Source organism: Balearica regulorum, chromosome 2 (genome assembly GCF_011004875.1).
Source record: "Balearica regulorum gibbericeps isolate bBalReg1 chromosome 2, bBalReg1.pri, whole genome shotgun sequence".
In the NCBI taxonomy this organism is placed as follows: Eukaryota; Metazoa; Chordata; class Aves; order Gruiformes; family Gruidae; genus Balearica; species Balearica regulorum.
In genome coordinates, this window is record NC_046185.1 from 35,195,012 (window position 1) to 35,211,773 (window position 16,762).

Below are 16,762 nucleotides of genomic sequence, written 5' to 3' on the forward strand. Positions count from 1 at the left end.
TTTTTAAATTACAAAGCAAGAACATTTTCTGTTCCTGTAGTTCCAAAGTAATTGCTGTCATGAAGTGGCTTTCTTAGAAGTGTGTATAGGTTTCATTCAGATAATTGGTCTGTATTTTAAAAATCAAAAACTAAATGCAGAACCAATTGATCATGCAGCGTATGATACCAGTGTAGAGATCAGATTTATGAGCCTCTGTCCACAGTCTCTTCAGAATAATACTCCATAGGAGCTCTTAAGGTGTGTTTCAGTGACAGTAGGTTAGATTGTATTTAATGCCCTTCAGTTTACATACACCTGCTATCTGCAGGTGTAACTTTGTCTTTTGAGGTGTCATTTTCCTCTTGAGTTCTGCTGGTGAAAGAGCTGCTTACGAGAGACTCTGCTTTTCTGGAATAGGAATTCAGTGAAAAACTGAAAACCACAATGATAGCCTCAAAGAAAGATGTTACAATCTAAAATCCTGTAACTGACCACAGTTGCTTTCCTCATGCTGATCTGTCTTTTGGTATTTAAAATCTCCGTGATAAGACCTTAAAACTTCTGTCTTGTCTTCAGCAGGTGGGATCCTATTGTCTTGGAGCACTTTCTGCCAAGTAGGTCAGTGTTAAATCAGATGTTCAGATGAACATTCTGGGCCCTTCTCTTCCAGGACTACAATATTATCTGGATGGTGCCAATTCAGTTCTCCAGGGCATTTTATCCTTAGAGATAAAATCAGGCAGGGTTCTTGCTATTCAGTGTCTTCTCTTAGTTTACTGCCACTGAAAAAAAGGAATTTCTACTCCTCCTCCTTCCTTTTCAGCCTCAGGATTCACATTCCTACCTTGCATCTGGCTTTATTGTCCAAGGCTGCACTGAGGTGATTTTGCTTGTTAAAACAGTAGGAAACTGACTTGAGAAGAAAGTGGAAATTTTTCTTCTCAATTAGCAAATATAATCAGCTTGCTGCATAATGAAGAGTTTCAGAGCTAGTGCAAGAAATCGCAAGGATTGTGCAGCTTGGGTTTGGGAGGTGATGGCTGAAACATGATTCATACCTTAGACTTTTCTGCATAACGTAAAGGACTAGAAACCTTTTTTTTATGCAGAAGCTGGGTTATATGCTATGAGAAGCTTGAGAGCTGGAGGTCTGGACCGCTTATGACAATCTATGGCAGGGGATTCTTCTGTCTGTTGTAACTCTTTTTTGGGAAAATTCTGAAGGTACTCCAAAGCCTTTGAGTGATCTGTTATCTCCTCATTTAGATGCCTTGAGTTTCTGTGCCCAGGATTTTTTTGGTTGGCTTTTGGGATTTTGGTTTTTTTAAAATAGCAAGGCTGCTAGCATTGCTCTATGTGGATATTTTTCATTAAGTTTTTATCAGACCAACGTTGTTAAACCTTAATCAGATATAGAGCTACAGATTCAGTGAAGCTGCTCAGAAAATGCCCAGTTATTTTCCAAAAGGCAGGCAATCATTATGTTACAAATCAAGTGTTCTTGAGATTCGATAGAAAGCCAAATGTTGTACAGACATCTTTTAATACAGAAAACACTTGAGACAGAAGCCTCGGATACAGATCTCACTTGTCTGTTTTATGCTTAAAGAACAGGACTAGTGCACTGTAGTGTAGGAGATTTTTCAAGACAAACCCACACTGTTCCTCATCTCACCTGTTCCTCTGAAGATCTTGTTCAAAAGACAGATGAAATCTGATTTTGATTTCTATTTATTTGTACTAGGTCAGTAAAGACTGTGACAGCTGTCATTCTGACCAGTGATGAAGAGTGAATAGCTCTTGACTAGCTTATTCTTTAAACTGTCCATATGTCTACAGAAAACATTGGTAGCTATATTTCATATGCACAAAATAAAGTACACCTTAATTGAGTATAGATGATATATTAAAGATTAGTACTCTGAAAGTGGCAGTGTAGGAAGTATACGTCACTAAGTAAACAGGTCACAAAGACTGATAAAGCTCCCAATCTCCAGATGATTTAGAGTATATCAAGTCTGAAGTCTTGATTTACGTAAGGGTTTGAGTTTACAGGGGAGAAGAGAAATTGGAGGCATGACTTTGCACTGATGTGTTTTGTATCACACTGAGTTTTGGACTATAAATCTTTTTTAATCTCTTATGTATCTGTGCATTATCGTATGCCCCAAGCAGTAACTTCTGTCTTAAGCATCATGCTGGAGTAACAGGTGACTTCAGCTTGCTTACACAAATAATAGTCCAGACAATCCTATGTTGGGAATGATCTTCTAAACGCTCCTGCAAATTGTGTTGACTAACAGAATGAGGATGCCATGTGGAGATAAGCTATGCTCATAAAGTGGAGTGGGAGAGAGAAATGAAAGGGCGAACAACCAGTTCTTGAAGATTAAGTTTGGGAGATTTCTGAAGATTCTCAGAGAATCAGTGGCTGGTGGCAAGGTGTTTTGGCTTTATTTTTTTAAAGAGGACATCAGTAATTGCACCAAGCTGTAATTCTTATTTTGTGAAGTTCTTCAAAGGTGGAAGAGGGCAAATGCAATGTAACTATGGTCACGATGCAACTGAAGGGTCAAGGTCCTATATGACAACCAGTATCAGAGTTTGCTGGGATGTGCTATGCTAAGAAAAACCACTGGTCCAGTCAGACTTTACAACTCAGAGGATGGATAACCCTCTCCATGAACCAAGGTAATAATAGGTTTCATTTTGCCTTTGCAATAATTTTTCCAGAAATCCTAGTAAACTGTGAGCCAGGTAGACTTCGTACTGTGCCTGATCAGAGATTCTGAAGTCTTGCGGGTAAAAAATAGACCTGGTATGATGCTTTGCTGTGTGTTTTTTGTAATTCTGAGCATTCCTTCTGTTAGCTTCCATCCTTCCTTTAGTGTGTAGGAATAGACCTAAATCATATCTGGACATTACTCATGTCTTTCTGGTATCTCAGGTACTACTAGGGAATGCTATATGGAAAAGGTACTACTAGGGAATGCTATATGGAAAAGTTTGTGATTCTTTTCGATTAAAAACTTTGAATAGTTCTTATGCTCATCTAAATATGTCATCTACTTCTCTACTTTTCTCATCAGCTACTTCATAATATTGGGAGGTTTAAACTAATTTCTATGCAACAGTTTTTGAAAGTGAACCTGATAAAGGTTTACCATTTGGATGTTGATATGAATTGTCATTTTATCCAGAAGGCAAGTTTCTTTATGCTAGTGACTGTAGCATGCAATATAGTAGGGCTTAGGTCTTCCTGAATGACTTCTGAAATGTAAATCCATCTAAACTTTTTATCCAGTATTGGACGTGTCTGCATAAATATGACAAAGAGTTGTCTTGTGCCAGCCAGCCCGGTCTGGAGCATCCCTCCCTGCACCTCATGTTTAATGTATTGGGGTTCTCTTTGGAGTAAACCAAATATCTAATTGGAAAATTTGTGGTGATCTCTGCATAAGCCAATTCCATACTGTTTTGTGGTGAGATGTTTTTCTGTACATTTCAAGGCAGCTGTTAATGTACTTTGCTTGATTTTGAGTAAAGGGCCCTGTCGCTGTTAGGAGTTTGTCACAACGTAAAGCATTTCCTTAATTCTTTCTTGTATTTACAGAGTAGTATTGCAGAATTTGGCCTCTGGAAAGGAGTCCTGCTTCATGGTCTGCACCAGAACGCTGCTGCTTTCTGTCATGAAGCTTTATTTCTTGGTTTTGGTCTCCACAGTAGTTTTATGTGTAGGTACATTCTAAGGGTGGTTAATAAATCTTGCTTTGGCTGGGCATTAATCGGGGTTGATTTTAGCGTATATCTATCTTGATATGTAATATTTTACCTTCCTTGATAAAGTATCAAGTCCCTTATTATAGGTTTTCATTTTAAAAGTGCAGGTTTCTATCAACTTCTACATTTTCATTCTTTTTTTCTAAAAAGTAAAGATAATGCATTAAAAATAATCTGGAGACAAGGAAGTGAGAATGTGCTCGCTTGTGTCTTGAAGTAGAAACTTACAGGCTTCTTCCCTCCAAATTTGGATTTTATTATCTAAGGTGTTTTTTTCTGTTTAATATTTTTTCTTTTATCAAATGTACATATAAAACAATAATATACTGAGTTCCATAGTGAGCTGTACGTGTAGTGAGGAAACTGATTTGAAAATCTTGGGATGGCTTTTGTCTGTCTGTAAAGACACAGTGTCTTGTGGATTGCCTATGTTTTATCTTAATATGGCTTTGAAGGATCAAAACACTTTCAGTTTCGCTAACTTCTGTGAAGGCATGTGAGCACTGCACTTGTTTAAATTTTCAGAGAAATTGCAAAATGTTGATATCTGTCAGACATGCCCTTTTTAAGCACTTTTAATTGCTGTTCAGGTAGTAGATTAGTATTATTATCTTGTTAAATGAACACTGAACTCCTCAAATTGTGGGGGGTTTGCTCTTGCTTAAATTGTCAAATTCAGCAGTGCTCAATCATAAAAACCCTAATGCTTATGGGAAATTATTGGATGGGTAGGAAAGGTCTAACCTAACTAAGTGCTTTACAGCAACACTTTAGTAGAAATATCCAGTTAGTGCATTTGTGTCAATTCTCAAAATATCCTAGAACTCCTATAACCCCCAAGCTCCCATTGCCCTGGCATAGCTAGCACATAATTGCAAATGATGATTTGGTGATGATGCAGGACAAGGTTGGGGTTTTTTTATTAATAGGAGAATGTTGTGCTGATTGTTTATTTAAAAAGAGTAAATTGTAATGTTTGAACTCCTGCAAAATTGTTTTACAATTATAATTACAATTGTATTACACCTTCATATAGCAGTAGAATTTAGTTCAGCTATTTTTGTCAGATTACATGCATGACAATATTTGTGCTTCATTACTGCCAGTAACTTTAAATTTTTTTTAGCAGTCCCCAAAAAAACCTGACCAAGGGTTGGGGACTTAATTTTAGCAGGATTGTGAGATAGGTGGAGATGCATAGATTCTGTATTTTCAACCCATGTAATACCTACTGTTTACTCAGGAACAGTTCATGTGTTCTGAAGCTGTGTGTTGCTGCTGTCCCTAGAAGTAGCACGTGTCTAGTTATTCTAAGAGCTGTCACTTAAAAAATTGGGCAAACTGAGACTGGAGCTAGTGTGCTGGCAGGAGATAGTACAAACGGCAAATTGGAGGCATCAGTAATCCTCTAAAAACGAACATCATTTGAGTGACAGTGCTGCTGGCTGTCCTTGCTTTTATTGTTTCCGTTCATGAGATTCTATACTTAGGAGCACGTGTAGGCAATGCTTTAGTGTTGTTCCTATTGACTATGATAAGCCTTTATGTCATTTACTGATTCCTGTTTACTAGTAAGTTCTGAAGCTTTTTTTTTTCAGGCAGGAAGCCTTTTTCTGTATGGAGAGCTTGCATAATGCTGTGTACAGTTAATTTCTCTTTTCTGCTTGCAGGTTGACTCCATGTATGTCTAAGATAGTCCTTGTTCCAAGAGAATAGTCATTTAAAACTTAGTAATTTAATATAAGTTTAACTTTCTGCATAATTTTATAATCTTGCCTGATTTTTTTTTACTTCTACAAAATGGTAAAACTTCAAGTCCTTTTCAACTTGTTGCAGAGTTTTTCCATTGCCCTGCAATAAAAGGAGTATTTTCGGAGGGTTAGACTTTGTTTGCCTTAGCTGCCCTGGTGTGGTATGGAATATAAGATTGTTAGTGAAGTATACAACACGTGTTGTAGCAGTGTAACTTACAGAGCTGGGTGGAAAAGCAAACGAACCATGCCAAATGGAAAGCACCTTTCTACTGATTCAATTCTCTCCAGACTAGTTGTGTCCTTCTACAAGAAAAAAATCTTTTTCCAGATTTAAAAGGCCTGATCCCTGCTTTCTCTGTGACCCAGTCAGTTACAGTCTGCTACTTGTAAAGTTGTCAACAGGTCTGATCAGGTACAGTCTCTCACCAGCACAACTGTGCCAATAAACGTACCTAGTATTGACGCTGATGTACAGCCAGACCGGTGCTGTTCCTGGTGTAGTGTTGTGTTTGTTGTAATCTGTGCCTGCAGTGAGAGGCACTAAATATGAGTCCAAAGCACTTCAAGATGGGCGTGATGCTCTCATACAACACTGTTAATGAAAATAGCATCATGTCTGGACTTGTTTGAAGGCCTTTTTATGTAGTCAGAATGCTATCAGTAAAACAAAACCCAAACAAAAAAAACCCACAACCCAGGCTTGTAAACAGGAATTTAATCTTATAGAATCTATTGCTGCTTTGGCCTGTAATTACACTTTGGCTTTCCCATACTTGTCTCCTGAGTAAAGCCAGTGTATTCTCATGAAGTAGCAAAGCCCAGTAATGCGCAAGTGGGCCATTCCTAAATGTCTGACTGTGCGCTTTGTAATGGAAAACTGATATGCCGTGTTCTCCAGGTTGGTAGCTCTGCTGTTATTCTTGCTAATTCATCAAACTGGAGTTACGTTTGTCTTCATTGCCTGTAGTTGTGCGAGTTGAAGTCCATGATTGACCTGAATTATCTGAGTTTTCTTCTAAAATTCCGTGATCTGTGTTTTACAGGAGTAATCCAAACCTAGGTTTTTCTAAATCTGAAAAACACACAGGAAATGAGAAGTTTCCTGCATTCAACATAGATGATGGACTTGTGTGTATTGAATAACTGTGCATACACACACATACGGAAGTTTATACAGTTACTATGCATACTAACTAGATAGGCATAAATATGCATAATCACATTTTCTGTAGTTGTAAGAAGGAGAGATGACAGTACAGAAAGTTCTTACAGTTCCTTGTGTTGAAAATAAATGGAAAATGATGGAAATAGCTGACACAAAATCAGTCGTGCCATTATAACCCAAAACAAATGTGCAGATTAAAACTAGAGACTTAGGGCTAGCTTTTCTGCAGTTTTGGATACATGAACTAGGATAATGAATAATGTGAATTTTTCTGAATGTGTAATAAAATTCCTAATATTTACTATAAAATAATTTACCAGTATAACTTTTAAATTTTGCTAGCATTATTAAAAGAGTAAAGCTTTTATTTAGTCAAGGCTTTTACCGTTGCCAGCGCTGATGTGCGAGAGCAATGAGAGCAAATAATTTCAGGGAAATACAATTCTAGCTGCAAAGCAATCTGAATTTGGGTCAGTGGGCCAAAAAATAAAGAAATGGTTTTGATACCTTGATGATAACAGACCTAGATTTAAGCTGGTAATTGCAAAATGAGCACATCGTTGGATTCACTTTGGTGTGTTCTGAAAAAATAATACTTGTAAAGGAGATGAGGACCTAGAAGTTGCACAATGTCTTTATACCAACAGTAATTTGAAGGGATGGGAAAGGTTGAATATATGCTGAGAAGAGCAAGTTCTAGTTCACTTCATTTAGATTCTTGAAGTGGCTGTGTGATTCATCTGATTTAGGGACGCATTTTGGACATGAATCATGAAAGATAATGTGTTAACGTGAGTTGTTCGGTGCTCGTGAGTCTTCACTGGAGCATAAGGAATAAATGGTTTCCATTACCTGAGAAAACTCTGCATAGTATTTACTGGTAAGTTTGTTGTATCTTGGCTTGTTCGTGTCTCTCATTCTATGTACTGCATAAGGTGATAAATTGGTTTAGTCACTTGTATGACATGCATTGTAGTCACAAATCTACTTTCATAGTCACAGTTCTGCACCTGTGAGACTGGGGAGAGAGCGGTGTGATTAGACTTAGATTTATTAATAATACTAGAGTTTAATAAAATATAATCCCAAACTCCTGGCTTTTGCTTTTCTAATAGCTTTTAGTTATTGGAAAAATATTATTAAAAAAAAATAAGTGACCCAGTCTACTGGTATTAAGCTATTAGAGGCTTTCGTTCAGTTGAATGACTGTAACTAATATAAATAATGCATTATCCACCTTTCTATCGGTATATTTATGAGCGCTCTGTATCAGCTTAATTACTCTTTCAACTTCAGTATCAAAATATTATCAAAGTTCTTTAATATACATTTTAAAAGTACAGCTGAAAGGAAACTTTATCAAACCCTGGAACAAACAGATTGCTGGAAGAGATTGTGAAATCTCCATCCGTGGAGATTTTCAGAAGTAAACTGAGCAACCTGCTAACTCCAGAGTCGGATCTAGCTTTAAAGAGGGACCTTCTTTGAGGAGGTGGGGAGGGTGGTGGAGCAGATGACCTTCAGAGGCCCTTTCCAATCAATTTTTCTGTTTCTCATATATTGATTTACAAGCAGGCTTCAGCTTCTGTGGTTCTGTGAGTCTCCTCCTTGTTAAATATGTCACTGTGCATTTTTGGGGGGGAGTTTTTCATATTTTTTTTTTTGTTACACCAGTGTGTAATGAGAGGTGGAAATTAATTTGTTGATGGCTTTTTTTAAAAACCCCTACAATTCTAATAGTAAAATTTATCAGTAAAATTTATCAATAAAATTTAAAATAGTTTGATTTTTTTTTTTTGCAAGTCAGCTTGAAAGTGCCAATTTATTTTTTCTGACTCTGAGGTGAAAAATGACAAGGCCAAGTGTCTTCAAGCGTCCTGCACTCGTGTATACAGACCAAATGGAATTACTCTGTTTCCTTTCCCCCAGTTAGGCGTTTGCGCAGGCGCTTAGGCATGAGTGTGGGTTGTTTGTTTTTTTTCTTCCTCTTGTTTTCAAACTGCATACTGAATTAACAACTTACTGAAACTAGATTGTGTTGGGCAAGTCGTGACACTCCCACTGTGTACTAATGGAGTCAAGCAGATGAGTATATACAAACTATGCATCTCATTTTCCAAAATCGAGTAGTTTTTAGTTTCTACTAAGCTGCTTGTACTGGAGGTACTGATTAGTCTTTATCCTGTATCTCAACAGTAGGAGCAAAACCCACAAAAAATACAGTACATCTAAAGAGTGGCTTGTAATGCAACTTAGTTCATGTATGTAAAACTCCAATCATATAGGAAACTTATTAAAAAACAAAACACTATCGTGGACTTAAAGCGATTATAAAATATTTGATCCTTTGTTTTATAACTGGGCAAAATTAGATCCAGAAGTAATCAGTGTATTTAAAATAGATACAGTAAGTTTTCAGATAAAATTTGTTCTTTTGTATTCTTTCAGCTATGTGCCATTTGCTGCACAGAATGTAGATTAAGTTATGAGACTTCTCTGAGTTGATACATATATTTTAAGAGATGTTTTTAAACTAAGCTTTTAGCTGTGTAGTAAAGCAATATTATAAACGTGTTAGGTATTGAAATAATAGCAAAGACCGGAGATTTTAGAGGCTTGTTGGAATTGTGTCTGTTGCAGAAAGTTCAGAAAACCTCCCTTGTAACCTGATGCTGACATTCATTGAACGCATTTTTCTGCTGGGTACACCCATACTAAGTATATGCTATACTATAAGGTTGTTCTTCAAACTACTAACAGTAAGTAGAGTAAAAAATAAAATTTGTTGTAAGTAAATAATAACAAAAAACCCCACAAACTTTTATAGACATCATCATCATGATTCAGCATCTGAAATCTGAATGAACTTTTGCAGAAACTTGTAGTAGCCTTATGAAAAGTGCTCACATTATTATCCATTGCTAAATTGTATCAGAAGAATACATAAGAAATTGTATTATACTGTGTGCTTCTGTGCTCAGTTCTTAAATGAAATGAATTAAGGGATAAGGAATCTAAGAAACCGAAAACTAAACAACAGAGGAATGAGGAGGATGACAAGCCAGCACGGCTGAATACAGGGTACGTATAAAACTCTTAGCAAACGCTGAGTTGTTAAAGTGTGTTTAAACAAGTTGTAAATGTCATGTTAGTGTTCTGTTAGTATGAATAAAATCTCGCTATCACTTAGATACTCCTAATACAGCCCTGCCACTGAGTGTCATTACAGGTATTTGGTGTGTAAATTATTGTCTACAATATACAAGCTTACTACCAAAATTCACCTGGGCTGTGCGCTATTAGAGCATGTCTACACCACGAGCGCTTGGGGATCCTGTCAGGCTGCTCCTTTTTGCTCGGTTTTCATATTGATCCACCACTTGGTTTCAAGTTGTAATTTAAAAAAAAAAAAAATCTTAGGGAATAACAGATACTGGAGGAAATGGGATCAGAATGAATCCAGAGTTCATGTCTTATATCTGTTGGGTTTTAAATTACATTTGCTATATCTAATAGCAATATCTAACTCTCATAGCTATCATTAAAATCCAGTTGCCTAGTAAAGAGATACAGGCATCTTTCCCCCAAAAAAACAAACTGGTTTTGTTTCTAAGCCTGAAGAGTTTTGTTACTGCAGTCCTGTACTTCACGTAGGAAATTTGTTGCTTCAAGTTCTGATGCTTCTACCTGGCTTTGTTGTGGATTTAAAAAAAAATCCTAATTTGTCTTACCTGGCAAATAATTACTTGAGCCAATCAAGAAAGCAGATTTTACAAATTAAGTTAGGTGGATTTTGGATTAAACTTGGAAGCTGCCTTTTTTTAATGAACAATAAACTTTTGACTACTTTGAGATAAAGAATTTGAATGTTATCTTCTTAGTGCTAAAGATGGTCAGAAATTAATTTCTTTGATTTTTGCCCTCCTTTAATTCTTCTATTAATTTCTAATTTAATGGAAGACTTCAGGAAACTAGCCTTTAATCTCAATTTTGCATATCCCTAACTCTGACTGTTAAATGCTTCATGGTGTTTTGGGGTTTTTTTTAAAGTATTATTTTATTATTTATTCTGTCCAGCTCTGCCTTCTATAGGGGACGTGCAAAAAAAAAAAAAAAAACCTGAAAGCTGGCAACAGGATAAATCTTTGATGATAGCAGAACCATAGGCAAGAAAACAGGGCTGTCAAAAAAAAAAAAAAAAAAATTATTTAGCTGAGCCCTGGCACTGTGTAAGGAGGTTTTTGCAGCCGCCCTGAGGAGGGGGAAAAAAAATAAAATCAAGCCAGTTCTCTGTTGTACTGTATTCTGTGTTACTGCAAGCTATTATTTTCTTCTTCCGTGCACTAAGCCTCGCTATTTTACTCCTTACAGCTTAATCTCTTGTAGAGAGGAAGAAACATCTGCCACCGGTGCAGACAGCGCCTTGCGGGAAACAGCCAGTAGGGGTCAGAAAACACGAGAAACGGAGAGAGGGAAGGAGGGGGAAAAAAAAAAAAATTAATAAAAATCTTACAAAGCTATTTATAAAAATCAAATCACACCCCCCCCCCTTGCTGGTCGTCTCGTAGCATCCAGCTGCCGACCGGGGGATCTCGGGGACGGGTCGGGGTTTCCCCACATGACGGTGCCGAGGCCGCTCCGCCTCGCCCACGCGCGGTTCCCGCGCGTGGGCGAGGCGGAGCGGCTTCGGCACCGTCGGGGAGGTGCTTTCCCTCCCCTCCTCTGCCCCGGTTCGTGGGGTAAGGGGAGAGCCCGGGGGGGGGGAGTCACGGGCCCCGCCGCGGCGGAGGGAGGGTAGGCGGACGCCGCGGAGCAGGGTCCCTCGCCGGCGCTAGAGGCGCTGCGCTCCGCCTCACCGGGCAGGGAAAGGGACGCGGACGGGGCCATTCGTACAGCGGGAGTAGGGGGGGAGCGAGACCCGGACGCGGGGCCGGGAATCCCTCTGAGGGGTGGTGGGAAGCGGCGGGGGCGGCCGCGGAGAGGCGGAGGAGGATGGCGGGGAGGGGGGGGCGGGCGGCTCCGAGGCGGGGCGGTGGCGGCGGTGGGAGGGTGAGGTGGGGGGGGGGGGCGGAGTGGTTGGGGCCGGCGGCGGCCGCCGCGGCGGCGGGGTCAGTTCTCTTTAGTGTTTGCCGATGTTGGAGGCGTCTCCAAAGTGTCCCCGGGAAGCAGGTAACCGGGCCCGCGGGGGGCGGCCCTGCGCCCCGCCACCGGGCGGGGAGGCCGCGGGACGGGGGGAAGCCGCGCCGGGCCAAGCCGGAGGGGAGGGGGCTGCTTCAGCCATGATGTCCGAGTCCCCGTCCCGTCTCCCTTCTCCTCCTCCCACCGGGGCGAGGGCTCCGTCGACCCCTCGCCGCCCCCCCACCTCCTCGGGGCCGGGCAGGCGCTTCTGCGCCACGGCGCTGCCGGCCCGCTCCGGCTCCGGCGGGGGGCAGCTTTGGAGGAGTCACCAACCCCGCCATCCGCCCGGGGCCCCTGCCCGCCCTCAGCCACCCGCTGAGGGGCGGAGGAGGCGGGCGGGGGCACAGGTGGGCCGCCCCAGCGCCGCCGCCTTCGGGGGCCGCGGAGGAGCCCCCGCAGCAGGTCCCCACGCGCACGCACACGCGCCGAGTCCGGTTGCTGGTGGCGGCCGTTGCGCCAAGGCTGGGCCGCGGCCGGCGGGGCCGGGCCGTGCGGTGGGGCTGGGCTCGGTAGGGACCGCGTCGGGCCTGCCCTGCCTCGGACCTCGGGAAGTAGTTGGGTGCGACCTGAACTTGCCCCTCGTTCTTTGTCACGCCCCGGCCCGGCGTGCCCTCTCGGGCTCGGCCGCGCCGGGAGGAGGTGCGCGGCCTCGGGGGCGCTTGGTGGCAGCTCGCGGCCGGCGGGGCGGGGGCCGTCGGGTATTCATTCCTCGCCCGGTCAGCGGCCCGGACCCCGCAGCTCGGCCACCGCGTTTTTCAGCGCCGTGTTAATCGCCCTCGCTTTGCGCATCTTGCGCTGCCCCCAAACTTCGGACAGGGCCCGAAACTTCGCCGGCAGGACCGGGCTTTCCCGCTCCCAAGATGGATGTCGGCGTCTCTTCCACGAAGCGATGGGCAATGGAGCGGTTTGCCGGCCTTCGCCCGGGACGAGGGCTTTGGGGCTGCCGTTGAGGTGGGGGTGGGACCCGGGGAGACGCCGCTGTCGGACGGCCTGGCCCAGGCGGTGGCGGCGGCATTTTCCAGGTGTTCGGGTCTCTCCTGTGGGAGAAAGTTCATCTCGGTCACAGCCGGGCCTAGAAGTCACAGCCATGCCCTCCTGGGACAGCGTGGGCTGCTTGGGGTGCCCTGGGAGGGCGAGTCCTGCAGCGGAGCTGTTGGCCTTGTGCTCGGGGTCCCACCCGCCAAGCCAGTGATACCCAAGGAAAATATTTCCCCACAGTGCATCTGCCCGGTGTTGCCTTACGGCCAGCAAGCTGTTTCTGTGGATACTAAGATGTAAGCTTCTCGGGCCATGCTTGGAATGCTCCCCGTGCAACTGCCATGGTACTAAAAAAAGTTTATATTATACAAAAGAGTAGGTGAATTGTTGTTGTTGTAGCCCCTCTCTTTGTGTGAAGTACTGTCTTGACCAGTACTGAGGAATGTGCACAAATAACCATGGTGTTGCAAGGCACGAGTGAGACTATTTGCTCTGCTGTAACTGGGTGTAGTTGCATTGTGCTTCTGTAAGCAAGCATATATTGCTATATCTGACTTAACGTTACTAGTGGCATCAAGCTGTGCAGGAGTAAGGTCTTCCTGAGCTGTGTGGTAATTCCGGGTTAGCAGTTTACACCAGTATAATAATATTAATGTATTTAAGGAATTTACTAAGTACAGGGAGGTTTTGTTGTGACATTGCTGCCTGTAAACAGTGCCAGGCTGACAGGTTTCTGAATAAAATCTTTTTTCTAGAAAGCCAGCAGCAGCATAAGATTTCTAGTACTGATTTCCAGCCGCTGATCTTGGCTTTGCCCTAGAAAAACTCCTGGAGAGAGAGACTTCAGCTCTTGCCTGTCTTTGCTAAGATTCCTATTGCTGACAACTAGGAACAGGACTGAGACTGCCTGCTTGTTCATAGTTTTTGAGAGGAAGGGGCAGTTCAGATTTTCTTTGCTTTACAAAGAACTTTTCAGCGATGTTGTTCAGCTTTAGCAGGAATCATCCAGCGTGGGTTCACTTCAGGCCGTAGTCTGGAGGCCGAAGTCTTTATACATCTTGTTGCCAGCTTAAGCTACCTTGTCCCCCCAAACTATGTGAAAATAATAAATTTGAACCATCTTACATCCTGAATTGTGAAAGTAGTTTGTAAAGGAACTCCTTGATTTTACTTGCAGGAAAACCTGATCAGGGGTGTTTTAATCACAGAACCATAGAATGGTTTGGGTTGGAAGGGACCTTTAAAGGTCATCTAGTCCAACCCCCCTGCAATGAGCAAGGACATCTTCACCTAGATCAGGTTCCTCAGAGCCCCATCCAGCCTGATCTTGAATGTTTCCAGGGATGGGGCATCTACCACCTCTCTGGGCAACCTGTTCCACTGTTTCACCACCCTCATTGTAAAAAACTTATTCCTTATATCTGCTCTGAATCTACCCTCTTTTAGTTTAAAACTGTTACCCCTTGTGCTATCACAACAGGCCCTACTAAAAAGTTTATCCCCATCTTTGACCTGACCAAGTTTAAATAGGCACTTAACTCAACCAGCCCGTTCCTTGGGGGCAAATATTTGGGATTGATTTTCCTACACAAGTTTATAAACATAACTGCACTGTAATCCTAGTTTACATTGGTGTGAATATGGGAAGTGAATCAAATACTGTGTGTTTTATTTGTAAAGTGTTGTGAAAAGTGACCTTGGGAAGGTTAGGCAACAGGCTGTAGTGAAGCAGATCCTCCGATTCCAAGACTGTTTCTCCAACCATTAGGAAAGCTGCACCTGTCATGCTCTATCTAGGCAGTTTGTTTTGGACCTGCCCAAAATACGTGGCTATTGATTTGTCAGTCTTTGAAAAGACTGAATAAACTCTCAGCGATTATGTCCAGTCCTTCAGCCCAAAATACATCTTATAATATCATACCATTGGAGAGCGGGCCTTATAAAGTGTGTGGGGTTTAGTGCCAATTTTTTTTGATGTATGCTTCATAAATCACATGTATACATGTGCACAGATTTTCTCCCATTGGGAGAGTCAAGTATCTGCTTCCTCTCATGGGTCACACTGAGGTGGTGGGGAAGGACCTAACTGCATCTTTTCAGGATAACTGCAACAATGTAACTTCTGTTAATGAGCCACCAAAGCTTCACTTTTCCTTCCCCTGCTTACGTTGATTTCTTATCAGCAACAGCAAGATCTGTAAGATGAGTTAGGCCTGTCTTTTGCCAGAACCAATTATTTTGCATTTCTAATCTTTGGGTCACTCCAAGCCTGTATTTTTCACAATAATTCTTGAATTTTCTCTCTCTTCCAAAAAGAGGAAGAGAAACAAAGGCAGAGAATGGCGCTCTCAAAGCTGCTGTGGGTACTGATATCAAAATCCACGTAGGAAACCCGGAATCTCTGCTACCCCTTTCTGCTTTTATGCTTCTCGGCCGTTCCTGTTGCTGATTTCACCACATTAATGCTGGCAAATACACCCATGTAAAGGTTGAGCTGCCAGAGACCCTGCCTGGGGCTCTCACCCCACCACCCCTTTTTCGTCTGCTTGCTCTTTGCTGGCAGATACCATATACGTGGACTCTGAAGCCAGGAGGTCAGAAGGATAAGGCAGGGGTTTTAATTGGGTAAAGGGGCATATATATAAAGCATGGGGCTGGTGTCCTGCAAAGGCAGGTCAGGGAATGGGGCTGGCAGTTTTGCTTAGGGAGGAGAGGATATATGGTGCCGGGGGGAAACAGAGTTGGTGGGAGCACGTGACAAACTCCAGGAAGAGAGGAAATGGAACCCGTGTATAACACAGTTAATAGCTATATATATATTAAAAGTCAAGGGCTCTGCATTTAGGGGGTCTGCTCATTGTCAGCGACCAGTCATGGTCAGCATTATCTGAAGTATGTTTGCATTAAAAGATCAAGAGTTCAGTAAAAATCTGAGAGACGTCTTGTCAGGCATTGTTCTGGAAACTATTTAAAATTTAAAAAATTGCTTGTCACAACTCCTAATCTAAAAATTAATTTTGAAAAACCATCTGTGGTAGTGTAATACTAAAGTCACATGCATGTCTGTAGCTGCTAAAGTTTGTTCATACTTCATCTCAACAGCAACTGTTTTGTGTTGTGGGTTTTTTTTTTGTTGTTGGTTTTTTTTGTTTGTTTGTTTTTGGTTTTTTTTTTTTAAGCTGGTAGTACTTGGAAACTTTCCCAGTAGTAAAATCTGTACTGCAGGGTCACAGTGTACTCACCTGTGTCGTACCACATCTTTCCTTTTGTTTTAGTCAAGTATGATTCTGTATAGTACATCACTAGTATGTTACAAATTCATAGATACTTAACCAAATAAAATCAAACTATGAAATTTAAATATTTTTGTCCTGGTAAATGATAGTCTTTTTTGCATATTAAATTATTTAATTTTGTGGTTTCAGTATATTTCTGTATCCTCATAATCTTCTAATTTAGTCACCATTAAAATGATTGGGGGAGGTGGGCTTTTTTTAGATTAATTAGAAATCAGTGTTTGGGCAGAGACTCCCATTGGTGTTTGGGGAGGTTCCCAGTGATAGCCGGTGGCTGAGTATTGTGGTGACTATGGGTTAACCTGCTATCCTTAGTTTCTGGGAAAAGACGGCTTACTAAGATGTTTACCATAGTACCACATGCTCAAAGGGTATGTTTACAGTCTCATCTTCTCCTGAAAACTTCCAAAGGGTCATACTGGCAGTGGTCACGCTTCCAGTTCCGCTGCTTGCCAGCTTTGAGGAGGCTGTTTGTCTCCAGGCTGAAGGAAATGTTTTTGAGCATAGGAGACCAGATTTTCAGGGGAAGTTTCTTGCAATGGAAATGGCTACCTGTTGGAACAAGAAGAGGTCTTTAAGAGACGAGGAACCTAATTTTTATTGCTATTCTTAGTTTCTTATTTTTGGCA

General features: G+C 41.9%; 2 protein-coding genes across 9 annotated transcripts in view; both read left to right on the forward strand.

Annotated features, from left to right (window-relative positions):
* The window catches only part of UBE2W (ubiquitin conjugating enzyme E2 W), a 48,093-nt gene extending 36,892 nt beyond the window's left edge, over positions 1 to 11,201 (forward strand). The window contains exon 6 of the mRNA XM_075743894.1: positions 11,053 to 11,201. Coding sequence (XP_075600009.1) covers positions 11,053 to 11,057 — 5 coding nt within the window. The 3' untranslated portion in view covers positions 11,058 to 11,201. The remainder of the gene's footprint in view (positions 1 to 11,052) is intronic.
* Positions 11,202 to 11,728: 527 nt separating this feature from the next.
* Positions 11,729 to 16,762, forward strand: part of STAU2 (staufen double-stranded RNA binding protein 2) — a 178,066-nt gene continuing 173,032 nt past the window's right edge. For 4 of the 8 annotated variants that reach the window (XM_075743883.1, XM_075743888.1, XM_075743887.1 and 1 more), the window contains exon 1: positions 11,747 to 11,850. The gene's annotated coding sequence lies outside the window, so the exon portion shown is untranslated. Of the gene's footprint in view, positions 11,851 to 16,762 lie in introns of all 8 variants that reach the window. The other 4 variants (XM_075743891.1, XM_075743892.1, XM_075743885.1 and 1 more) reach the window with 3 other exon arrangements.